This window comes from Mirounga angustirostris, unplaced genomic scaffold, assembly GCF_029215605.1.
Source record: "Mirounga angustirostris isolate CCGP_5_RB_7025 unplaced genomic scaffold, mMirAng1.0.hap1 SCAF_9, whole genome shotgun sequence".
Lineage (NCBI taxonomy): Eukaryota > Metazoa > Chordata > Mammalia > Carnivora > Phocidae > Mirounga > Mirounga angustirostris.
In genome coordinates this window covers 18,625,524-18,651,646 of record NW_026991717.1, presented here as the reverse complement: position 1 = coordinate 18,651,646, position 26,123 = coordinate 18,625,524, and the positions used below count along the sequence as shown (strand labels likewise).

The following is a 26,123-nucleotide window of genomic DNA, read 5'->3' as shown; positions in this document are numbered from 1 at the left end:
GGCGGCCCAGGAGGGCAGTTCTCAGGAGCAGCTATGGGCGAGGCTGGCAAGACGCCGCCACCGTTTCCTTGACTAAGCCTCAAAGTAAGTAAAGGGGATCTGCAGGTGGAAAAGGTCTTTGTGAGGGGAAAGGACAGGAGAGGCATGGGGGGGAGGGGGGCAAGGGCGGGGGCGACTGGCGGCAAACATGACAGAGTCTGGAGTACACAGGAAAAGCCAGTCCGTCTTTACTGTAGTGAGTGCAGGATACAAATAGTTTACAACAACCTCTAGCATTTTCTTAACCATTTGATAAAAAGTTCACTATAATATTTATTGTATAATGAAGAAAAAACAACACATTCAGGGAAAAATTGAGATTAACTTATTTTTCTTAAAAGGTTCATCTCAAGGATGGCAACAAAGTCCAGCTTGTGCCGCCAAACGGTTTTACATGATCAAACCGTGTACAGCTTCTTGTGTGAACTGTTGACTACAAACATTTACCAAATACATAAATCTCTTTTTAAAAAAGCCATTTTAAATATAGCAAAGCAGTGTCTTCTTGCACAGCAAAGTGAAGAAAGTTTCTACAGAGAAATAAAAGTTTTACATTTGTAAAATCTTTTTCACATTCTAATCATCTAGCTTCTTATGATCCAATGCCAGGAGTTTTCTGGTTCCTTATTTACTATGTATTTCTTGTGCGCACGATGGTTAATACAGAAAATAGGTTAATGCTTTGTTAGTTGTCCTTATAGTTAAAGGAAATGGTAAAACATATGTTGTTCTTTCAGAACAAACCCCTGATTTAGTCTCTAACACAATGGACATAATTAGGGCTCAAAAGATGGAGTTTCGATCGGGACCATCTGCAGACATACAATGGTGACTCTCACTCTCAATGTAGGACCGGTTAGCGCACTGAGGGAAGGACAGCTGTTGGAAACCGTACTTGAACCAGTGCAGTGTCCTCTAAGCTTTTTTTGTTTTTGTCTTTTAGTAATAAAATACTTCATCTGAAGGATAAAATTTTCTTGTGATGGTGTCATACAAAACACACGAGTCTAAAACGGTAAGAAAAGTCAGTTCTAAAGAAACACCATTCGTGTCTTCCCCGCTCTGAGTTGGTTTCCACCAGGAGATGTGCATGTGTATGTGTTTGTACATGGAGTCTGGGTGAGGGGTGTCTGTCAAGTCCATACGCTCCAGGTCACACTGGGCAGACAGGAAAAGGGTTAACAGTCAAATATTCACTTCCTGAAAACGGAATACATTGTTACTTGGTCAGCGTAATTGAAATACAAACTCCGAGCCTCGTGTAATAGTATTTTAGAAAACAGTAGTTGTACTGATTATAAACCTGCATAGAAAGAAAGACTATTGAGATACAGTCAGAAAAGCCATCTCATAAGGCACACAAGAAAATAGACAGTAAATGCGAATGTGGTAACTCCTATTCCAATGTACAGCAGAAGTTCATGAACGTGCATGAATAGTAACGAAAGAATCACTTAACACTTTCAAAGCTATAAATGGTTTACAAAGTGGTAAGGATTATCTTGGAAATTCAGTGTTGGGAGACTGTCTTGTTTCCATCAGGTGTGACCTTATGAAGAAACGTGCCTGTATGCGGTTCAGTAAAGTAAGTACATTTTAAAGAGAAACTAATCCTTTCTGAATAAGAGCCCAACGGCCATCCTGACGAGAGGAGACAGCACGTCACCCTCCCTTTTTTTTTGGCTTCTATTGAAATTTACTACCCAAACTGTTCCTAAAACCGAATCCATTTTGTAGCTGTGAACACCACAGGTTTCCCCTGTACCTAATACCCATGTGTCAGTCAGGAAATCTGGCTGATGATTTGTCACAAATAGCATGAGGAAAATGTCAGAAGGCAGGCAATTTAGGGGGAAAAGCAAAATGTAAGTAAAAAATTGTAGGTAGCTGCTCAACATTAAGTTTAAAATACAAAATAGCAGCAATGTTTAAACCCTTACTTTGAGTTTCTCAGGAAAGGGAGTATTTAAAAATCTATGAGGAAAGATATACAGGACTTTGAATTTTGTTTGTGGCACAAGCCCAGGAAACGGACGAACCTGCCATCACGGCTTTGCTGTCTTCCTGTAGGAGGAAGGCCTCATTCAAAGGCTAAGCTGAGTGCGGCCCGGGTTTCGTGAGGACGGTGAGCCATGCCGGCTAGCGAAGGGCCCGGGAGAGAGCTTCTCCCCCCACCGAAGTGCCACTGCCATGCACAGAGAGTGGCGAAGGGTAGTATCTTGTGACCAGGTGCATCGTTCTATTTCAGAGGGGCCAGGAAAAAAAGATCCCTTCCCCCACAAATATTTTTCCCTAATCATTTACCACTTATAAAACCTTTGTGCTCATCTACTATTTTGCCATGTTCTCTAATATTAAATTAGGCCAGCTTTTTCTACTATATTTCTTTTCCTCACAAAAGGCAAGTTTTAAGTAATGCCTTATAAAATCTGTTACAACACATTTTATATTTATGCAAGATGAACTTAACACGTTTTTTTTGCCACTTTGCTATTTATGTACACATATAAAATATATAATGATGCTCAACCCATACAGCACAAAGATTACAATGTAACATCATCACACATTCACCACCAGTGAGGGGAGAAACCCCTTTATACAATCCTCTGAAAAGACTGGGCTAATAATTAAAATCCAAAGTACAGTATATTTAACAAAATAGTAAATATTAAACAGTGAATACTCTACTTAATAAGGATCTCGCCTTTTCCCCCCAAATTGGCGGCAATCCACAAAAATATACTTTTTAATCTGGTGACCATACAATACATAGGTACTTACATCAAAGGTGATCATATATTTAAGATGCTATATACACAAAAGAGTTTGGCTCAACTTTTAATTTACATATAGAATAATAAGTGTTCATGGCTTTTTTTTTCCAAGGTTCTGCTTGCAAGGTATTTTTGTTTGTTTTTTTTTTTCCCCTCTTAAAATAAAACTAAAAAGTTAAAACAAGATAAAGCTATTCTCTTAAAAAAAAAAGTTACAACATACAGCTTTGGCTTATATAAATAATTCATAGCAGAATGTGTTCAAAAGTAGTGAATATAATTTTATATATAGTCATCAATTCATAAGGGTGTTTTCTTTCATATAAAATATACATGAGCTAAAATCAGTTTCTTTAAGATATGAATGTAAAAAGAAACTTCTGACATAGTCCAATTATAACTTAATATATTAATTTATTTTGTTAATGCTCTATATTTCTAGGCTAGTATTTTCTGAATATCTCATGCGTGTTTTCTACTCTCTCTCTTTTTTATTAGCTAAAGATCACTTCTTTGACCCAATACATTTTTGCACGTGCAAAACAGTTATGTGTGGGGCTTTTTTGTTTTGTTTTTTGTTTTTTTTTTTTTTAAATATCAACAGCCCTTCCCATGCACCCCTCTGCAACAGAGACCCATGCCAGGCTGGGTAATTAATATAAATGACATTTTATGTACAGTATTGCTTTCTTGGTTCCTGCTTTTCTACTGCTCTGTTCTACAAAGCATTTTTCTTAAGTAACTACAGTCACTGCACAGTTAAATAAAACAAATAGGGGCCCTCTAGGTTTCTGCAAGCTAGTGTGGGAGAATTATATATGGGTACACGTTTCTCTGCAAAAACTGGTTATCTTATGAAACAAGTAGTCCAAGGAAGTGCCAGACTAGACTCTGCCTACAGGGCGCTTTGTTTGCCATGGGACGCACATCTGCAGATCTACGAGGCAGGTAAGTGCCCAATTCTGTATGCAACACACACCCACACACACACACACACACACTCACGCCCACATACATATATATATAAAGGGATATATATGTATGTATGTACGTATAAATATAGTTAACTCATGTCCTTATTTACCGATGTAGATATGTAGGGCAGTTCGCTGCAGATCACGAAGTACGAACACCAGCCCGGGAGCCTTAGGTCACCCACGCGTCCATCCTCATTCGCTTGACGGAAGGGCTTTCTCTGTCCTCCGTGGTGGGGGGCCGGCCAAGCACGATTGGAGAATGGAAGTCGCCCCGTGGGTCCTCCCGGTCACTACCATCATAGGAACTGCTCGAGCTGCTCAGACTGTCCACAGGGGAGCGCCCCATTTCCTGCCGGGGCTGGGGGGGCTGGGGGGGCTGGGGGGGCGGCGGCTGCGGCGGCTGCGGCTGGAAGCCTGACGGGGTCATTCGATCCCGGGGAGGTGAAATTGGTTCTGACTTAATGTTGATGTTCTGGTTGGTATTAATGGATAAATTCGAACCCTGAGATAACTGCCCTCCAGCACTGAAGGAAAGAAAAGATGTTAGACGGTGGGTGAGTGCATCTGCATAACCGGAATGGTACTGCAGCCACCGCCCGACTGGAAGCCCGTCAGAATTCCCAGGACTGCCTTTAATGCCCTCTCCGTGGAAGGAAAAAAATGCCCAGGACGGTGGAGAGCTTTGGGGTCTAGCTCCCCTGGCCACGGCCTGGGTCCTTCTGCAGGGAAAGGAGCCGAAACTGTGCGTCTGCGGCTGCGCGGGGAGCAGAATGGGAGGGAAGGACTACGGGCCCTGCGCGCAGCTTCCTCTCTGCTCTGGCCCTGGGACGGGCGCAGCTCATCTGTGCGCACGGCAACGCGAAGGCCGCCACCGGACCCTATTTTCCAGGGGGAGGAAACCGCCTCGGAAGGCCAACTTGCTCAGAGCAGCAGTGTGTACAGGCTTCTCCCCCAGTCTGCGCGCCAAGCCCTTTCCGCTTGCCGTGTGTTCATTTAGGACGAACAGACCCCCTGAGGGCCAACGGGCCAAGAAAATCAAAGAAGGAAACTCTCCTTGGCTTTCTCCGTGGACAGGAGGGGAGGAACAACAGGGGTGGGGTATCTTGTGTGTGAATCCGGCTACTGGGGTTCATGTGGTTGATCCCAGCCCGCTGCACACACCGAACCTCACTAAGAAGAGTTCAACAAAGAGAACATTCCTTATGGGCAGGGTGAGGGCACAGGAGGGAGACGAGCTTACGGTGGTGCCCAGGGGGTATCCGAGAGCGCTAGCAGGAGGGAGAACCAGGATGACGGCCAGGTGGAGGAGAGCATCTCAGAAGAGGGGACACAACAGCAGACCCAGTTGGCTTCCATGAGTGTTGGCTATTTTCCTATTCCCTTTGTGCACGGATAACCACCAAAGCAAAAAAAAAAAAGTGTGTGTGGGGGGGGTGGTGGGCCTGAATACCTTTAAGCTGCCTTTCTTCCAACACTGGGATCAGATGTAGACGTGGGAAAGGAGGGGTGGGACTGGGTGGCTTAATGGTTGGCTGGTAGGTAGAAGGGAGGTGCAGGTGGGAGACGTCTGTGCCTCAGTACCCCTTGGTTACTATTTTGAGTCCCTCTACCTCCACAGTAGAGAAGCCTTGCTCCCCAGATCTCTTCAGGGAATGCCTAGTTTGATCAGTATCCAAGCTATTATCTAGAATCACATAAAGGAAATATTTTCTCCAAACACTTGTACCACGTAAAAAAGAGATCATTCTAGGACAGCCACATGACAGTAAACAGCACAAAAGACTGTAACCGACAGAAAAATAAAGCGCACGGGCTGGGGGGAGAGACTCGGGGACAATCTCTAGGTACTCACACCAGAGAGCTGAGGGCTGCTTGTCCTAAATGGTGCTGCTGCCAGGCCGACACCTGTCCCAGAGACAGCATGCCCGGGGAGTTGAAGCCCTGCAGGGCCGACAGGTCTGCGCTAGTCAGCGAGTAATCTAGGACAAGGGAAGAAGTATTACTCGTGTGTGGGCGAGAAGGCCCAAGCAAATCCGTTTTTCACAGAGTAGCTCCAAAAGTTCCCCGGTTGAGAGAAGCCAGGTACTTCCTAACATAAAAGACACAGGTCTAAACCGACAACAGTTTTTCTTTGGGGAGGTTTACAGGTCCTAGCTGCATTTGCTTGTGTGGGATTATCTCAATAAAGTCAGTCTCAACTCTGTACTACATGTTTACAGTTTCCTAGCTCACAGAAAGTTGAGATCCTTTTTCCAGACTTGTAAATAGAAATAATGACCAGGCCATCGCTAAGGGACGTGCGTATGCAGCTGTCACCTTACACATGCCCATCGCTCCCCGCCCCCGGGGAAAAAGGAGCGACAGATGGGACAGAGCCTCGATCAGCAGCTCTTCTCTTCTTGAAGTACCGGGGAGCAGGAAGGACAGAGCACCCCTTCTCGTGCGGGGCCAAGCTCAGGGGCCTGGAGAAAACGTTAGCACACGACTGATGAACGGCGGTCGTTCACAGTACGGGGCTGTCGAAGATCCCGGACTGCGTGCAACACAACTTCATGAACAAACTTACGTGTGACAAGAGTATAATAGAGAATATAGCTCATTTTCTCTGAATGCCTCAGTCATAATCACTTTGGCCGAGACTCAGGACAGTAGGTATCATGCACACGTCGAGCTATTTCAGTTCTTCATTAACACTTCTCTTTTCCATACAGTTTTAAAGAGAGGTGGCAAAAACTCTTCTACTTTTTACTGCTTTCTCATGTCTCAAGAGAGGTATTTAAAGAAGCTGGTCTTCCTAGTGAATTAACACTAATAAAAAAGGGACTGAGTGGCAAGGACATAGCTGGTGCTTAGGACTCTGCCTGCCTCTGCACTCTGCTCATGCCACGATCTCCGACCGCCTCATCCACTCCCCGAGGCGGCGGCACGGGAGGTCCCGCACACTGGTGCCTTCCACAGCGCCCCCTGCGGCCCCCAACTCTCTACCTCTAGGTCCTCCCAACTACCTACTTGGTATGCCCATTTGGATGTCTCTCCAAACACCTCAAATTTGCCACCCGAACTGGCCGCCTCGTCCCCTCCAAACCTGCTCCTTATCTTAATAAACGGCACCGATATTCACCTGGTTGCCCGTGCCAGAAACCTGCGAGTGTTCTTGATCCTTCTCTCCTACCTCCACCACCACCCACCAAGGCCGGTCTGATCTCTGTGTTCTCTCAAACCTGCCCGTTTCACCAGCTCTCCTGCCACCGCTAAGCCATCAGGATCCACTACTTGGGCCACCATGCTACCCTCCCGTGTGGTCTCCTGGCACGCAGTTCTGCCCCTATGAACACTAGCCAAAGTGATCTTAAAGTTAACAAATATGCTCCAGGTACCTCTCTGCCTCAAACTTTCTGGCTTCCCAGTGCTCCCAATATCCAAAATCTTCAACATGGCCTATAAATTGTTACTCACCTCTATAGTTTCAACTCTACACACCCTGCTACCTCCCCCCATCCCTCCAGCCATGCTCCGCTCTGCTAGCCTTTGTACACAGTGCTCCCTCTCCCTGGAACATTCTTCCTGCTCTGCCCGGCTGAATCATGTGTGCCCCTTTAGTGAAGCTTCAAGTAGCTCTTCACATGACTATAATAAATGATTCCTAGAGCCGTCAGTCCTGTGTCTTTCTCCACTGGCAACCATACACTCTTGTGTGCCCGGCCCAGTACCTGCCACATAGCAAGTGCTCAATAAATATGTGTTGAATGGATGCGCGAGCAGGTCTGTGAAGCTAGGCGTGACCTTACTGATGGGCATGAGGAAGTATCTGGGATTCCTCCACATAAAAACTGTTGTACTTTCTGAAATGTCGCTCATCTCTTCATCCCTTTCCTGACCATTTGGTGTGAGTTTGACTCTATGTACAGAAAGGCAGATGACATTCTAGAGAAAGATGAAAACGGACATGTGTTTAAAAAGGGCAACTAAATACAGTAAAAATAATATTGTTTAAAATTAAGCCAAAGACATGCTCCGGAAAAGAGCATAGAGACCAAGTCAGTGAAAAGAAGGAATGAGACTGAGGCCAAGGGATTGATAGTTTTGAGAGAATCGGACTCTGTTTTTATGTTTTGGTAATTCCTTCTGGACTTTTAAAAAACAAGTTCTTGCTAATCCAATAGCATGTCTAAAAGCATGCACAGTGGAACGTCTACGTATACTGGAAAACCTGTCATGAAGTGCTCAGGAAACTGCTCTCGCTTCGAACCAGTTCAAGCCCCATCTTTGCCGCCCGTGCTCCTCTGAACCTTTCAGCTTGTACGTGTCCCTCTTTCCTCACGTTCTCAAGAGTGCAAACTGCTAAGCTCCGCTGCTCAGGACTTCACCTCCAGAGCTGCCACCTCAGGTACATCCTGTCTCCCTAGCTGGCATGAATCTGGGACAAAAGCTCCATCCCTGGCATACTGTCACTCATACAGCTGATGATCACTGCAAGGACACAGAATTTCTATGGATGTGTTATCTCTTGCTTTACTCTAGATTTGCACTTAATAGATTTGGACATTTTTTCATACTGATTGTTAGAAAAGGTAGTGGACATTTTCCTAAGAGGCTTTCTTTTTTCAACAAAACCTTTTAAAATTCTGTTTTAAATGAACTACATGGAATTAAAGTGACAATCAAATGTATCAATGGCCTCAGGGAGCTTCAGACAGCAGTTTGAAAGCACCGTGCTAAAGCATTTACTCTGAAGTCTAAAATTAGATGATTTTTATTATAGTCTACTTAGAAGAATCATGAAAGGATGAATGCCCTGCACTGCAGTCTGAATAACTGACAAGGTATCATTTAACTATTTCCTTCTTTCCTTCCTCCTTTGAAGCATCAGGTGTTTGGCTCAGCGGGTGAGAAAGCGAAACCACACGCGCCGGCCTTCGGCCTCTCCTCAGAACGGCTAATCTGGAAGAAACCTGCTGCACGTTGGGCCTCTGCAGACCGCCTGCGTGGCTAAGAGCGCCCCTCCGATCACTCAGCAGTGCTAACTTTGCCTACCAAACCCCCGAAACAGGGTATTTTAAAATGAAATGTCTAAATAAACATAAATGAGTGAGAAGCTCCTCTCAGAAGGGAGGAGTGACTGGCTCTGAGGAGAAACAAGAAAGGTCCCGGTTTGGCTCCTAAGGCACAAAGGACAGAAACAAAACCAGGCAGTTACACAGAGGAAAACACAACCTGCCCGGCGCAGCGACACATCTGCCACATTTCGGAGTCCTGAGTCCCAGGGGATTCCGTCTTTCTGCCAGTGGGTTAACACAGGTGAGAAAACGGTCTCCCTTCACCAGCCTGGAGGAGTGGCATACTGTGTAATGAGACACGACCGAGAAAATGCCAAGCAGCAGTCTCTCCTCCTCCCTGGTTTGACGCACAGGCCGTAATTCTGGGAACAGCTACCTGTTTCTTCGTCAAGGGTAAGTAAAAGTTGACACTGGGAAATCATTCTCCAATCAATGTATTTTTTTGTACATTTTTCAAAGCTAACTTTTGTTTTTTAATACACTCAAATGTGAACCTAAAGAACTGGAAATAATTTATTTCAATCAATATACTTTTAAAAAAATCACAGAAGCACATGTTGATCACAAAACAAAGACCTAAAATCCACAGAAGGCAAGAGAGCAGGCTCACCAGTGTTGTAGGCGGTCGGCATGGCTGAGTACACGAGTCCCTGTGGAGGCAAGCTCGGGGTGGTCACAGACACGACCGGGGTAGCTAGAGGCTGAGTAGCTTGAGAACTGCTTATCCTCTGGGTATTCTGTGAGAGAGAGAAAAAAGTGTCATTATTTGAGTATTTATATTCAAGCCTAGTATTTTAAAAATAACATTCAATTTAAAAGTGACATTTTTCACAGTTTTATGATGTGAATGTCATTATTTCTTAAAGCAGTCATGATGTGAAAAAAACCTTAAAAATACTAATGGGAACAACTAAATATTTAATTTCAAGGGACACAGTTGTACATTAATTATTCATTTTCCCTTGTCTTTCATAGTGTTTATTGATGGCAAGGATATATCCTTAAAACAGAAACTTGCATTATGGGCGAGAATGCTTTGATGTGTCACCATAAATGAGGACTTGCAGGCACTGCAAACACCACACCAGGCTGCCCCAAATCAAACACCTAGGTTTTCGAGACTTGAGGAGAGCCAAAAGTCATTTGTATCCTGAGAGTGTAAGTCCATGAGTTTAGGGATCAAAACTACTTGTATTTGCAGCATTCACATGTTAACGTGGTGTTAAGTCTTGGCATCCTGAAGTACAGCTTGCTTTCAGTTTTCCTTCCCTGTGATCCTGCAGTTGCTACACACACACACACACACGCACACACATGCGCGCGCGCGCACCCCCCCCCCCCGCAAGTGCCCCGCCCCCAAACATGCTCAGCCTCCCCCACGGTCACCACCACCCACCCAGTGACCTATTTCTTGGCAGCAGGTTCAGATATGCTTCCCTCTGCATAGGCTCCTGACTCTTCTGAAACGAGAGGCTTTGCGTAGAGAGCCTGTGACTAACGTACTTTTCGTAGGACTGTGAATGGAGCAATATTAAATGCTTGCTGACCGACTCCATCTACACAGTATCCTATCCACACTGGCAATGAATTTAAAAAAACCAACTACTGAATAATCAAGTCAGCCTGAGATGGCCACTCCCCTACGTGTCGGGAGATGACGACACCTTCTCACCACAGGGGCTTCAGGGAACGCTCCAAAACCAAGTTCAGAGGGAGAGAACGGACTCCATGATCCATGGGGTCAGCACCCAAGAAGGCCAAAGCACAACTACTCCAGGGTTATACATGTATGTGTGTGTGTGTGTGTGTGTGTGTGTGTGTGTATGTATTTAATGAAGAAGTTACAGCCTGATAATGACATTTGGGGGTCTAAGCCGTATCAGTGAAAGTACATTCAGTGCCCTTGAGGTTATAAAGAGACAGAGTGTGATTCAATTTTCCCTCTCACCACTTCCAAAGGGTAATCAGATGAGGGCCTTTGGCTAGATTTAGATACTTGAATGTTAATCATCTCAGTTTATTTCATTAGTTTGTATTTTCCACCCAATCTTAAGTTTCTGTTCTAATTAAGAAAGACCATTCAGGAGGTGGTTACAGCACCTGTGTTTCTGTCCCAAATTCACTACTTCCTAAGCAGGGGGGAAATCATTTCACCTTTCTGAACCTCTGTTTGTACAGTAGGGAAGACAGTGATCTTTGTGCTGCCGGCCTGTGCACCACTGTGAAGCTCTAGCGAGCCAAGAGGTGGGAAGTGCTTTGGTAACTCAAGTACTACACAAATATAACATAGTATCCTTAAATGATCTTCCCAAGAAACCCTCTGGCCCAAGATTTCTACATAACTGGTGGGACAAATTTCTACATAACTTCGGAGCCACATAACTTCGGAGCCACAGGTATGGCCCCTGGAGCAACCCTGGAGTAGAGGCGCTTTAGAACAGCAAGGCTTCTTAAGGAATGTCAGCAGTCTGCCTCTCACCAGAAGAGTCTTTAGTGGAGGTTCCTGTTTTTCCTCACTTTGGGTCCGAGCCATCCAGGATTATATTTGAGATTTCAAACCAATCTGAACAACTTTCTAAATGCTAAGAATCATTGGGATCATATTTTGGTTCTGACCACAAAGCTCTGCATTTAAAACTGATTAAGTTTTAGAGTCTGAATCAGCTTAAGTTTTAAAGAACATGAACTGTTTACGGTTTTTGGTTATGTCTTTGTTTCTTAATTACAAATATTTTTTATTTCTTCATTTTGTAGTTTTCAAAGATTTAGAGAAATTTATCTCTGAGACTCTATCTGGGGGGTGAACTTTAAGTGGGTGGAAGTCAGTGTACGGTAAGTGGCAATACCCTTTCATCTCAGCATCAAGTTAATAATTTTAATGAATTTTTGAGGTAGAGATACACTTTGGACTTAATCTAAGATTTGATCACTGGAAACTCAAGAGTCAGACAGTAGGCAAAAGAACACAGCATGACCCAGTTTGGCCTGGCTCTATCCATGGCAGGACTTCATTTCCAAGGCAATCTTCTGGCATGGCCTCATGTGTGTAATAGTGAATGCCACTGTATCGGTTCCATGCATCAAAGCTCCTAATGTCAATGGCATTGATTTTTCTGAGTAAGAGACTTGTGGGACCACTAGAGGGCAACATACTGCTACAGAATTGAAAGGAAGCATTTGTGACAACTTCCTAAGGGTAAATAGTCAAATTATTTTATCTTGAATTATAAACTTCCATTTTCTAATTATTACCGTATCACTAAGTAAAGTATCTCCCCAGAAGAAGGTCTAAATCTGCACATGATATAATCCAATACCACAACTGATGGCAGACTTGTATATTTTAGTTTACTAAATACAAAACCACATCTAAAACTGTGAGTGATCACAAAGTTAAAGGATGATCTATTTTAAGGACAGAGCACAGACAACCTTATCTAAAAAGACATAAACGGTGCAAAACACACCAGCATGCATATATATGTAATAATAAAGTATAAATAAAACAGATGCCTTCCCCCCATGCTCTCATGCAATCTGAACCCTTGTCCATGCTACAAACTAAACATTTTCAAGTTTTTCCCCCTTAAAGTCACTAATTAGCAACTGACTTTGAATTTATATGATCATTTCTGTGAATTCTGGGTTTTAGTCCCCAAAGAAGAGAGTTATTTTTAGTTAAATTTATTTTCTAGAAGAAAAGCCAATAGAAATCATTTAAGACAAAGGGTAATAGCTACTTTTAACAACAGAGTATGTCCTGATAGAAAAAAGTAAATTTGTGTATATTAAATTACAGATATTCCTTTCAGCAAACAGGGAACCCCCCCTTATGGTTCAGATCGTCTCATGCAGTATGAAATAATTTCAACTCTGAAAAAGGTGACCTCACCAAAAATGATGTAATCTTTTTGAAAGAAAGAGAAATAACACAAGACCATGTGTTACAATCTGAGGAACTTTGAGGGTGAAGTCATTTTCTAAAAATATGTTAATAATTTGGGGAACTATATAAGGTATTTTGTATCTTTTCTTAAAAAAAAAAAGCTGTAACAAGTGTCTTGTGATCATTGACAGCTATTGTTTTAAAGGCTCTGTTCCAATGTTCCCTCCAACAAAATGGGTCAAGATATATAATTATAAAATAGAAAAACGAGATGGACTCTGCAGTACCAGTAGATTGGTTCAGTTATTAAAAGTGCTCGGATAGTGTTTAAGAACAGCAAGAAAAACTGTGTAACAAAGGGAACACTGGTTAGATAAAAACATTTAAGAGAATTAGTACTTTCTAGATCTTTTGCAACTCCCTTCAAGCAGAAACACACACTCACCAACTCCAATTCCTCTTCCTCCGACTGCACTCAGCACATGAGAGGGATACGAGAGTTACTAAGACTGTTGATACTCAAAAATAAAATATTTCTTTAGAAAAACATGTTATTTGGACACTAGCAGTTGCCTGGAACTCTAAAGAAATGATTAAATATATGCAATGAATACAAATATAAATTATTTATTGTCTCTCCACTGGGAACGGATTTCAGAAGAAAGATTGTTTTAGTCAGGCCAGGCTTTAAAGCTGTCCCTGCTCCCCGGCTTAGTCTGCTCCTGAGTCAGCCTCACCCGCACATGGCCAGGCGATTGCAACTATTTAGTTTAAAAGGAGTTCCTAAACATGATCCCAGTTTATACTTGAAACCTTGAGAATACTTCATCCTCCCATCCCTAGCCCACCTGGCTACACATGTCCATTATTAAATATCTTCTAGATGTGTGCTCTTTGGTTGGCAGGAATTATTTTGTTTTCTGATTTCCCACCACAGCTAGCACAGTTATGAAACAACAAGAACTCAAACATTTGTTAGTAACAGTTTTGAATAACAAAGATTGAGATGCAAATACAGCTTTCATATGTATAATTTCACTGCAGAAAACAATAACACGTATGAAGCAAATGAGACGGAAGAAAAATGAACTGATAAATCATGTCCAGAAAAGAAATGAAGGACACATATTTGCTCCTTTTCTCTAAGCATTTAGAAAATACTAATAGGCTAGAAATAATCGACTAAATAGTGTTTTATTTTACTTAAAGAAGTCAAGCTTTTCTGTCAATCTATGGAAGGTGTCTGTATAAACATCATTGATAGAGGAAACCCCAATCTGAAAGCCAGTTTACCTGCAAACAAACTGTAAAATAGGCAGGCTGGTTATCTACTCTGAAAAACAATCACCTGGCCTACAATTGCTATTTCAAATGTGGGTAAAATGCTCTTCAGCTGTTGAGTTATACAGATCTTCACATTCCTCCATCTACAAGATATGCATGGAAATACTGCGGGTAAGTGCTGTATGGTTTTCACTTGAACCTGCAGGGACAAGGGTGTAAAATAGTTTATATGGCAAATTCTGAGTATTCTGCAGTGATGCTTCATGATCTCTGAAACAAAGACCAGGCAGAGATAACCCTGACCAGCTGCTAAATGCCTAAATGCAGTTTTGTCCTTACATTCTGCAGTTTACTAATAATTCTTATCAACACATTTCTGAGCCTTAAATGAAACTTTCTGTAGTTTATATTTCTGAAAGAGAAGCAGGTATTTCACATCCCATTCCTGAAAGGTGAGCCAAATGACTATCCTGAATGCCCAAATGTTTTTCTTTTTGGGGTTGTTATACATGTATATATTTTTAACTTTGTATCCTGCAATAATCATATCCTTAGAGAGCAGTTGCAAAGAAAACATACTATCACATACCCCAGCATCACTCCCACCCAGGTCTACATCCCAAACATGAGACAACTGTCAAAACTAACAGAGTTTTGCAGTCCTGAGTTACTGCAGCAGCAGTAACTGAAGCTATAGGACTTCACTTGGATTTCACCAATGTCCCTTTTCTGCTCCAGGACCGGATCCTGCATCCCACATGCCCTTCCCTGTCACATACCCTTAGTCTCCTCTGGTCTGTGACCATTCCCTCCATCTTTCATTTTTCATGACCTCAACAACTTTTGAAGAGTACTGGGTGGATATCTTGTTGAATGTCCCATAATTTGGGGCTTAGATTTTCTCAGATAGCATGGATTTTTGGAAGAGTACCAAAGAGGTGATGTGACCCTCTTAGCACATCGTATCAGAAGGTTATGTCATTCCATTATCGGTGATGTTAAGCTCGATTGCCTGGTTAAAGTCGTGTCTTCCAGGATTCCCCACTGCAAAATTACTACTTTTCCCTTTGTAATCAATTATTTGGGGAGAGACATTTTGAGGCTATGCAAATACCCTGTTTCTCCTTAAACTTTCGCTCATTTTAGCATCCATTGACCCTGTGTGGCCATGATCTCTGTACTGTGGTAGTTACAATGATGATTTGCTATTTCTCTCATTCTTTCTACATGTAATAATTAGAATTCTTCTCTAAGGGAGAGCTGTCCCTTCTCCATTTATGTATTTGATCATTTATTTTTATCAATAACAGACTTGGTATTTTTTATTCCTTGGGTACTAATCCAATAGTGTTGTTACTTATTTTGTTGCTTAAATTGTTCTAGTTTGGGCCACAGGAGCTCTTCTGAAAGGCTGGTTCCTGTAACCTTTTCACCTGCACTTCCTTATCCTCTGGCACCTCCGATTCATCCAGTGTTTTCATCGCCCCAGCTCTATAATCAATCATTTCTCCAAGGAGTCCTGATTCCTTTTATTGGAGAAGGTTTTAGAAACTAAGATCTGAGTACTAGGTGTGCTCGGTTACCAGATGTCATTGTCTGAAGGGGCCTGTCAGATGAGCTAGGAAATATATGATGTATACTATTTATGTTTATACACATTTATATTTCTCTATCTATATATGTTAAGAAAGTTAAGTTCATACTGAAACCTCCACCAACAACCCAGAAACAAGGGTTCACTGTAGCCTTCCCCAACCCCCACCCACCTTGCTTATTTGTAACTTTTTCTTCCCCCAACGAGAAACCCAGCTTTAACTACAACACATTCACTGTTTGAGAGTGTGTGTGTGTGTGTGTGTGTGTATAACAAATGTACCATCTTGAGCGCAATGCTTTCCTACAATTTTTTGGTTTTCTCTATCTAGAGTTAAAACAGTTTCCAAAGTTACTGAGCACTCCTTCCCCATCCCCTTCTGTATCACCCTGTTACAGACTTGCACTACACTTGACATTCATGTGTCACGGTCTATATTCTGTCTTCAATTCCCCCTGGAATCCTGGTTGATTTTAACTGCACAAAAGCACAGACTCATATGTACATCCAACAACACAGGATCACAGAATAGTTCCATCGCCTCAAAAATTTACCTCAAATTCCCTTTGTAGTCAACTCCTCTCTCCGTCCCTGGCAACCGCTGATATGTTTTGCATTTTCCAGAATAAAATATAAATGGAATCACATGCTATGTAGTCTTTTGGATCCAGTTTCTTTCACTTAGCAAAATTCATTTAAGATTCATCTATACTGCTGTGAATAAATGGCTCATCCCTTTTTATTGCTGAGCAGTATTCCTTTGTCTGGATGTACCACAGTGGGTATATCCATCCATTCATCTGTTGGAAGGACATCTAGGTTGTTCTCAGTTTTTGGCAACTATGAAAAATACAGATTCCTGTAAGCACAGTTTTCAATTCATTTGGGTAAATTCTTTAGGAGAGGATTGTTGGGTTGTATGACAAGTATATATTTAACTTTTAAGAAGCTGCTGATCTGTTTTCCAAAAGTGGTGTATGATTTTGCATTCCAAGCATGAATATATCAGAGTTCTTGTTGCTCTGCATCCTTATCAGAACTTGACATTTTAGTATTTTTGGTTTTTGTTTTGTTTTTAAGTAGGCCTCAGTGGGGCTTGAACTGGTGATTCTGAGATCAAGAGTTGGACACTTAACCCACTGAGCCACCCAGACACCTGTTTGAGTAGAGCTGACACATAATGTTACATTATTTTCAGGTGTACAACACAGCAATTCAACAACTCTGTATGTTATGCTGTGCTCCTAAGTGTAGCTCCCATCTGTTGCCATATAATGCTATCACAGTATCACTGATTTTTTTATTTTTTAAATCTTAGCCATTCTAACAGATGTATAGTTGTATCATCCTGGAAGCAAGTCCTTTATCAGATAAGTGATTTGCAAACAGTTTCTCCTAATCTCTAGGTTGTCTTTTTATTCTCTGGATAGGATCTTTTACAGAGTAAAACTTTTTTGATAGTGAAACTATTTTGACAGCATCAATGTATCAAAATTTTCTTTATGGATCATGTTTTTGGTGTATTTTTTTTTCCAATGTTTTCTTCTAAAAGTTTCAGAGTTTTGTATTTTATGCTTGAGTCTATGCTACATTTTAACTTTTGTATAAGGTATGAGTTATATTTTAAGGTTTCATTTTTGCATATGGATGCTGAATTGTTCCAACAGAGTTAGTTGTACCAGCTATCCTTTCTCCATTGAACTGCTTCACTGCCTTTGTCAAAAAACAACTAAATATATTTGTGTAGGTCTATTTTCTGGGCTCTCTGTTTTGTCCATTGATCTATGTGCCCACCTTTTTGCCAGTACCTCTTTCATTCCTGATATTGATAACCCATGCCTTCTCTTTTAATTTGGTCAGTTCGGCTAGAAGTTTAGCAATCAAAAACTAGGCTTTGGTCTGACTGCTTTTCTCTAATGTTTTTCTGTCTTAAATTTCATTAATTTCTGCTCTTTTTCTTCTGGTTGCTTTGGGTTAAGTTTGCTCTTCTTTCTTGAGTTTAAGTAAAACCTTACTGATTTGGTACCTTTCTCTTTTCTAATATAAACATCCAATGCCTTGAGTTACACACACACACACACACACACACACACATTTTATAATTTCTCCTGAGATTTCCTCTTTGACCCGTGGGGTATTTAAAAGTGTGTTTTTTCCTCAATATATAAAGATTTTTCCTTTCTGTTATGGATTTCATTATGATCAGAGAATATAATCTGTATGATTTTGATTTTTTGAAATCTGTTGAAGTTTACTTTATGGCACAGGAAATGGTCTATCTTAGTGAATGTTCCAAGGGCCCTTAAGAAAAATGTTATGTTCTGCTGTTGTGAAGTGTTCTGTAAACGTCTCTTAGGTCAGGTTGGTTGAGTATTGCTCAGGTTGTCTAGACCATTACAGATTTTTCTGCCTACTTGTTCTGTCAATTACTGAGAGAAGAGTGTTTAAGTTTCCAACTACAATTGTGGATTTTTCTATTTCACCTTTTAGTTCCATCAGTTTTTGGTTTATGAATTCTGAAGGTGTGCTGTTAGGTGCGTATACATTAAAGATAACTTATTTCTTGGAAAACAGACTGTGTGAAGTCCTTCTTTTTCCTTGGTAATATTCCTTATTATGAAATCTACATTGTCTGAAATAATATGGCTACACTAGCCTTCTTGTGGTTAATGTTTGCTCAGTATGTTTTCTCTATCTGCTAACCTATGCCTTTATATTTAAAGTAGGGTTCTGTAGACAGTGTATAGTATGATCTTCCTTTTCTTAAACAATCTGACATTTTGTCTTTTAACTGATGTTTACGACCACATTTGGTGTGATTACTTGTATGGCTGGATTAAAATCTACAATCTTGCTATCTATTTATTTGTCCCATCTGTTCTTTATTTTTCTTTTTTCTCCCATATCTTGGGCTATTCGAGCATTTTTTTTTTATAATTCCATTTTATCTCCTCTATTGACTTTTTATACCTCTTTTAAGATTGTTTTCTGTAGTTGCACTAGGTTTTGTAACATACATCTTTAGTTAATTAGAGTTCACCTTCAAATAGATATCATATTAGATGCTTACAACTGTATTTACAATTTGCTTCTCTTTTGTTGTCCTATATTCTATTTTTACATGTGTTATAAGCACAAAATTCATTCCCACTATTTTTGCTTTAGAAAGTAGTGATCTTTTAGAGCAATTAAAAAGAGAAAGATGCTCGGATTCTGGTTTCTAAACCATTCTCCAATAAAAAGGAACCAAGGTTCCTTGGAGAAATGACTGATTCTAGGACTTGGGCAGGAAATATACAAGATGAGCCTAGAGCATTTCATAGTAACTGAAAAATTTAAAAGTAACTTCCTCCATTACCCACCCCCCGAAAAAAAAACCCCACAAGGATGAAGGTGTGTTTTCAGATGCACAGGAACCAACTGAACACTCCTCAATAGCTAGAGCTGGAATATGAGCAAACGAATAAAACAGTATTGGTAGAACTATATATAAACAGAATTTAGGAGTATTATTACCCAAAATATAAATGTCCGTAAGTTTGTATTAATATAAATCATAAAATAAATGAAAGTAAACAGGTAAGTCACCTGTTCAGAAAAACTCCAAATAATTGATGTAGATATTCCGCCCTCAAGGAGGTACAGCCTAACTCCCCACTCCTTAAGTATGGACCTTGCATAGGGACTTCTTTCCAAAGAGGACAGTACGGAAAGGAAGAAGCACAGAAACCCACGCAACGATACATCAGCAAGGAGGCCAAGGTTAACATCAATAGTAATGATTCATAATAATACTATGTACCCTTTGTATGGGTGATAAAAATGGCACTTTAGTTCTGTGGCCTTCCTCCCCGAAACCCATAACCCCAGTCTAATCATGAGAAAAACATGAGAAAAAATCCCAATGGAGGAACATTCTACAGAATACCTTACCAGTACTTCTCAAAACTGTTAAGGTCATTAAAACAAGGAAAGTCTTAGCAACTATCACAGCCAAGAGGAGTCTGAGGAGACATGGCCACTAAATGTAATGTGGTGTCCTGGATGGGGTCCCGGAACGCAACAAGACATGCAGTTAAAAACTAAGGAAAAATGAATAAAGTATGGAACTGCGGTGAATAATAATGTATCAATACTGACCCGTTAGTTGTAACTAATGTACTATACTAATGCAAGATGTTAATAATAGGAGAAACTGGTGTGAAGCATTAGGAGAACTTTCGGTACTATCTTTGTAATCTAAAATACAAGGTTTATAAAATGTAGGGGAAAATGAATTGTGTTTTATTTTATCTTCATTTATTTCATTTCCATTGTTCTATATTTCTTTGTGTAGATCCAAGTTTGTGCTGGTATCATAGTCCCTCTTCCTTCGGCGTTTCTTTAGAACAGATCTCCCAGCAATAAATTCTCCAGATTTTTGTTTGAGAAAATTTCTATTTCTCTTTCATTTCTTTTTTTTTTTTTTTTAAGATTTTATTTATTTATTTGACACACAGAGAGACATAGAGCAAAAGCAGGGGGAACAGGCAGGCAGGCAGGCAGAGGCAGAGGGAGAAGCAGGCTCTCTGCTGAGCAAGGAGTGAGATGTGGGCCTCGAAGCCAGGACCCTGGGATCATGACCTGAGCTGAAGGCAGATGCTTAACCGACTGAGCCACATAGGCACCCCTTCTCTTTCACTTCTGAAAGACATTTTTGCTGGATACAGAATTCTACGTTGAGGGTTTTTTGTTTTGAATTCCAGTACTTCAGGTTACTCCACTGTTTTGTAGCTTGCAGAGTTTCTGAAGGGAAGTATGGTATAAATTCTCATCTTTGTTCTTCTCTTTTCTCTGGCTGCCTTTAAGATTTTTTCCTTGTTGTCCTTTGCTTTTAACAATCTGAATGTGTGTATTTGTCCTACTTGGTCTTATTATTTTTTTCAACTATTTCTTCTTCTCTGTTCTCTCTCTCCTCTTTTTGGAATTCCAATGACAAAAATGTTAAACCACCTGATCAAAGTTCAGAGCTCTTGGAGGCTTTGTTTTGCTTTTTGTTTTATTTTCACTCTTCTTTCTCTTTGTATTGTAGTTTGGGTAACTCTACTGACCTACAGACCAAGAGGCCTTTCCTCTTGCTAGGTCTTTGGTGCACAGTTTAATTTAATTAGGAATCGGGCTGCATTTGAGCTTCACCGGTGCAATGGTCACCCTCAGTGCATCCAGCCTGGTCTTCACAGCCCCCTGGGAGGAAACGAGCGCTGGTTTGCCAGGCGTTGTGTGTGTTTTCCCCAGAGGCTGCTCCACTCTCAGTCAAAGCCTTTCCTCCTTCTTGGGTGTCCTGCCATGCTCCCGGCATTGTTCCTGCCCCTCTGCCACAGCTTCAGATGGCTTTCCTTTTCCATTTCTCGAGATACAATGGGAGGTCACCAATGCCCAAAGGGTGACACTTTTTGTTCATCTCCTCACAGATTAAGACTTCTGGTCCACAGGACAGAAAGGGGAGAAGGGTCTAGGCAGCACATTTGGTCCCTATCACAGGGGCTGCTCTTCCCCTTTCCCAGCCACACACCACAGTGGAGGCTTTTTCAGGACGTTCCCAATCTCTTCTGTGAGTACCCAGTGGGGTTCACAGAGAAAAAGCCTCCGAAAGAACTTGGACTCCCCCTATGTCCCAACATTAGGGCTTTACATGGGCCTGCCAGGGAACACCTGGCCTCCAGCAATTCACCAAGCATCTGAGCTGAACTCTCATTACCTGTGTCCTACCTACACAAACCAGGGCTCCAATGTCCTCTCCCTGCAGTATCTGTCTCTCCCTAGAGTCCGGGCCACTTGGGAGCCATGAAATCTCAGCACTACAATCTACTCAAGGAGAACTGGGAACTTGTTTGTCCAACTCGTTTTCCTTGTAAGGCTGGGAGCAACATAGTTTCCAGCTTTCTATCTCCAAATGAAAAATTACTCGTTTGTTTCTTGACTTAAGAGGTTTTGGTCCTGGCTCTCTTTTATATTACCTTGGACAAGTACTAACTTCTCCTTCAGTTTCTTCATTTCTACTCAGCCAAGATTATAGCAGAACTGACAATCAAATGCGACGATGCATATGAAGATGTTTGGGAACTATAAAGCATTATACATATGTAGATTATCTAAAGCCTGATGGCATCAACTTTCATTTAGCAAAAAATCAAATAGTGCTGCACTACAGAGAGAACACCTGGCATATCACACTGCATGTTAGTCAAGCCATGCTATACTAGGAATGGTTTTAAAACTTGCAAACATATTCTGATTTTTTTTCAATAAGAAGCTAAGGGAGATAAACACACTCTCCTCTTCTTCATAAACACAGGATTCAAAAGCATATGACGCTGGAACTATGAAGACATTGCCAAGGGCTGGGGTGGGGAGACCTGTATTCTTTATAGAATTGAATGGGAAGGTTATTTGAGAAGGAATAAACAAAGAAAGATTATTTGGAGAATAACTCATTCAAGTTTTGATGCATTATTCCCTATTCTACAGTGGTTCTCTCTAGTATGTAGAAACACTGACAATATAGTGTTTCTCCTACAGAAAAGCACGTGTAATCGATTACTGAAAGTATGTAAAGTCAAGATAGAAGAAATATTTAAGTCAGGTTTAATTTATGATTTTGGTGATGGAATCTCTGAGCTAAGAGACCAGCATGGTAAAATTAAAATTAAGCCTAACAACCTCTCCCCATTTAGCTTTAATTTTAAATAACCACTAAGCATATTTACATCCTGTTTTTCTATAATCTGATTTCTGTGTATTTAAAATAGACCGATCTCTTCAAATGCCAACTTCAAATAGAAATATTCCTTAAGAAAGGGTCTAGATTCTATGGAAGTACAGAAAATTCCAAGAAAAATATAGACTGGCTGTATTTTTAAAGAATAAGCTGAAGAAAAATTTAACGTACCAGTGGAGGCATCATGCCCTTGCTTGAAGGAGGGATGACAACTCGAAGATCTGGTTTTCGACTATTCATTCCAAGATTGCCACCACCTGGAGGAGGGGGAGACTTTGTAGGCATAACTTTGCCTAAACTGTTTGCACCAGTAGTTCCAATCAAATTTGGAGAAGCTCTTGAGTTTACGAATCCGTTCCCTGGAAAAAGGAAATATCATTCATTAATGTGAGAAGAGTCGTGAAAACACTTTGGTAGAAATATGAAACAAGTGTTTCCTAGTCCTAGTTTCAAATAAATTTTGTAACAAAACTCATTAGTAACTGACCACGTATCTTTGAGTATTTTAAAAATAAGCAAAAATATCAACCCAAGTCTGAAATACACATAAAACTTAAGACTTATGCCATCTATTTCCAGTCTTACTGCGTGGACCTGCTGAGAGATACTTAAAACGCAAGATCCATGTCTAACAGGGCATTTCCTACTGGGGACTGAGATAATGGAGATGTTCGAAGAAGCCGCCTGAGACCGCCCTAGTCACTCATTTGGGCAGTAGAGGGCAGCAGAGGCACCCCTACTAGTCCGAACCTGAACCCGCTACCGCGACTGGGCCAACTTCGCTACTGCAGCTTCTTTAGCACCCTAATGCTTCGTCTTCACCAGGTACTTCCTCCTTACTGCTCCACCTCTAGCCATGCTTTTCTTTGGCTGCCAGTAAGGTCTTCATTAAATATTTGTGGTTTGTCTGACTTTAATCATCCTATTCCTGGTTTTCCACTTTCTCTAAGAGAGCAGTCTCTCTCTCTCAGAGGAAGTAAGGACGTGTGTACTCGGTGGTGATGTTCTATATATGCAGTACTTCTGGGTGTCAGTTGAGCTAGGAGATCAATGTAAGAGATCATCCCTATTTTCATGGAGGCTGCAGTCCTTCTACTCCTCCTCAGGGGTAGCAGCCATGTGGTCTGGGTGAGCCGACTCCATCAATCCCTGCTTGGGGACAGTCCGAGCCACTGTACGCAGGCATTCTCCCTCACCACCATGATGGGACCTGGGAACGTCCAGTCGGATCCTAAGTAAAGCAGCTGTTACATGATGGTGAGGGAGACTCCTGCATTCCTCCAAATACGACTGAGGAAGAAGCATTTGATTCTCGAGCCATTCTGAGATTCAGAAGAAAGCCAGAATGAGGAAAAAGGTGACAGGGAAAGGAGAACTGCACCCCGGGAAGACTGCATGCCAAGAAGTGAAATGATGCGTCTCAAAGAGCTGCAATGAGTTAATGGCAGAAAACAATCACGTAATGTACGGTGATTAACATAACATAAAAAAAAAAAAGCATTTGTATTGGGTTATCAGAACATTTTAAATCTTTGAAAGTTTCTTGAATGGGACAGAAATATTATTTAAAGATTTTTTTTTTTTTTTTTATTTGAGAGAGAGCACATGAGAAGGGGGAGGGTCAGAGGGAGAGGCAGACTCCCTGCTGAGCAGGGAGCCCGATGCGGGACTCGATCCTGGGACTCCAGGATCGTGACCTGAGCCGAAGGCAATTGCTTAACCAACTGAGCCACCCAGGCGCCCTATTTAAAACCATTTACAATCCTTATAGTGTTTGGTGGTTTATAAAACATTTTCAGGGGGTGCCTGGGTGGCTCAGTCAGTGAAGCGTGTGCCTTCGGCTCAGGTCATGATCCCAGGGTTCTGGGATCGAGCCCTGCATCGGACTTCCCTGCTCAGCGGGGAGGTCTGCTTCTCCCTCTCTCTCTGCTGCTCCCCCTGCTTGTGCACACGCTCTAATAAATAAATAAAATCTTTAAAAAAAAATAAAAAATTTTCAGGTACAGTATTATAATGAATAAAGGCAACTGATCAATAGAATTCTAAAATTTAAAAAATGTAACTAGAGAGGGATTAAGTACTTGAAGATAATCAGCTGAAGAAAATGGATGCTTCAATATATCTGCTTACAGAGTTTGAAAAATATGTTAGTTATTTGGCTGTATTATTTATATGAATAACTAAAAATTGACGTTTGACAATGTGATCTAATCAACGTTACTGGATCCTAACCAGTACCATTTTCAAAGGACAAAGAAAACTGAGTGGTGAGGCGTGGCCCTGGGGAACTGGCCCGCATCTCTCCAGTCGCTGTCATTCAAACTGTCAGGATTCCAGATGACCAGTCTTCCTCTCTGCCACCACCTCCCTCACTCTCACCCAACTCACTCCTCCTGCTTTCTCCAAAACTTTTACCAAGTGACCTACCAGTTTTAATTCATTTACATGACTTAATTTTTGCTGTGAGGACTGGTATTTCAGTTAACCTGATGAGGCTATTTCCTGCATTCTACTTCCATTATCTTGAAACAGTAGGTATTAAATCTGGGCGAATCTCCTTTCCACACCCCACAGAGCAATTCCTGCATTCTGTTGAGCTTCAGAAAGCAGTGCTGTTAAACAATCTCTTCACCAGGCCAACCCCTGTGGAGCAGAGCTCATCCATGCGTTGGGCAGAGGTAACTGCTAAGGCAAGTCATCTGAATATAAAATGCTCATCAAGTAATTTTTCAAAAATAGGCTTAATAGAAACTAAAAGAATGTTGGATTAACAAGTACAGATTAACATTTCTCTCAATAGGCACAAATGTTTATAATCTCTTTGATAACATTTAGAAGATTCTTATTTACTTGATTTGTACTCAAATCTGAAGGATAAAGCAATATTTCTTCTCAAATACATTACAAGGTGATGCGAAGCTAATGCAGAAGAATGCATTATCAAGAAGCTCTAATACTCTTTACCCATGTGGATTCTAGGATGCTTTTCAGCTACATATAATACCACAGTAACCCAGAGTGAAGGGACTCTAAAAGCATGGTATTTCTTAGTGTGAAGTTGGGAGTCTGCCGCAGATAATTATTACAGAATGATGTAAGTGTCTGGTGACTTGTCAGGCTGAAACAGGATAACCTTATATGTACTATTTGTTATATTGTGGAGTGTAGTGATATACTATCAAATATACTTAATTCCCGTTCATTTTTTATGACAAAAATGTAGATACTTTCAGTATATAACTCATCTTTCCAAAGCCTACAAATTTAAGAATTAAAGTACCAACTCTAAATGAATTAACCCAATGTGATTATCATCAAAATGTGTTCTAAGGTTTTAAGGTAAATTATGCCCTGACACAAACATGATAAAAATGCTCTTGGGCAAACTGCATACCGATGCCTCCAGAAATTTAAGAAAGCTAATCTCACTTATGGTCCCTACAGCTCTAAGGCAGATCATGCAATTATATCAGTCTGGCTCATATTTCAGAATATCCTATCAGCTGGAATAATGTAGTCAAGTGTCTAGAAAGCACTCCATGTCCTTAATACCACTCTTTTAGGGCTAAATTGTAGACAATGATGTCATTAATGTTTTACTACTATGAATCTAATTCAGAAGTTGAACTAACATGCACAGGATTTTGAAAATCTCAAAGAATTCTGAAAAATTTGTCCAAAGCAAGGCTCAAGAATTGATTTTATCATATCTGACAAATTTTCATAAAATCTGACAAACTTTCAGCTGATTA

General features: G+C 41.1%; 1 protein-coding gene across 25 annotated transcripts in view; it reads right to left on the bottom strand.

The window, feature by feature from the left end:
- Positions 1-203: 203 nt before the first annotated feature.
- The window catches only part of MEF2A (myocyte enhancer factor 2A), a 175,793-nt gene continuing 149,873 nt past the window's right edge, over positions 204-26,123 (bottom strand). For 16 of the 25 annotated variants that reach the window (XM_045899506.3, XM_054513342.2, XM_045899498.3 and 13 more), the window contains 5 exons: positions 22,543-22,730; positions 13,182-13,205; positions 9,461-9,587; positions 5,646-5,772; positions 204-4,317 (listed from right to left, as the gene is read on the bottom strand). In XM_045899506.3, the coding sequence (XP_045755462.1) occupies positions 3,963-4,317; positions 5,646-5,772; positions 9,461-9,587; positions 13,182-13,205; positions 22,543-22,730 (821 nt within the window). In that variant the 3' untranslated portion in view covers positions 204-3,962. The remainder of the gene's footprint in view (positions 4,318-5,645; positions 5,773-9,460; positions 9,588-13,181; positions 13,206-22,542; positions 22,731-26,123) is intronic. The other 9 variants (XM_054513350.2, XM_054513347.2, XM_054513348.2 and 6 more) reach the window with 4 other exon arrangements.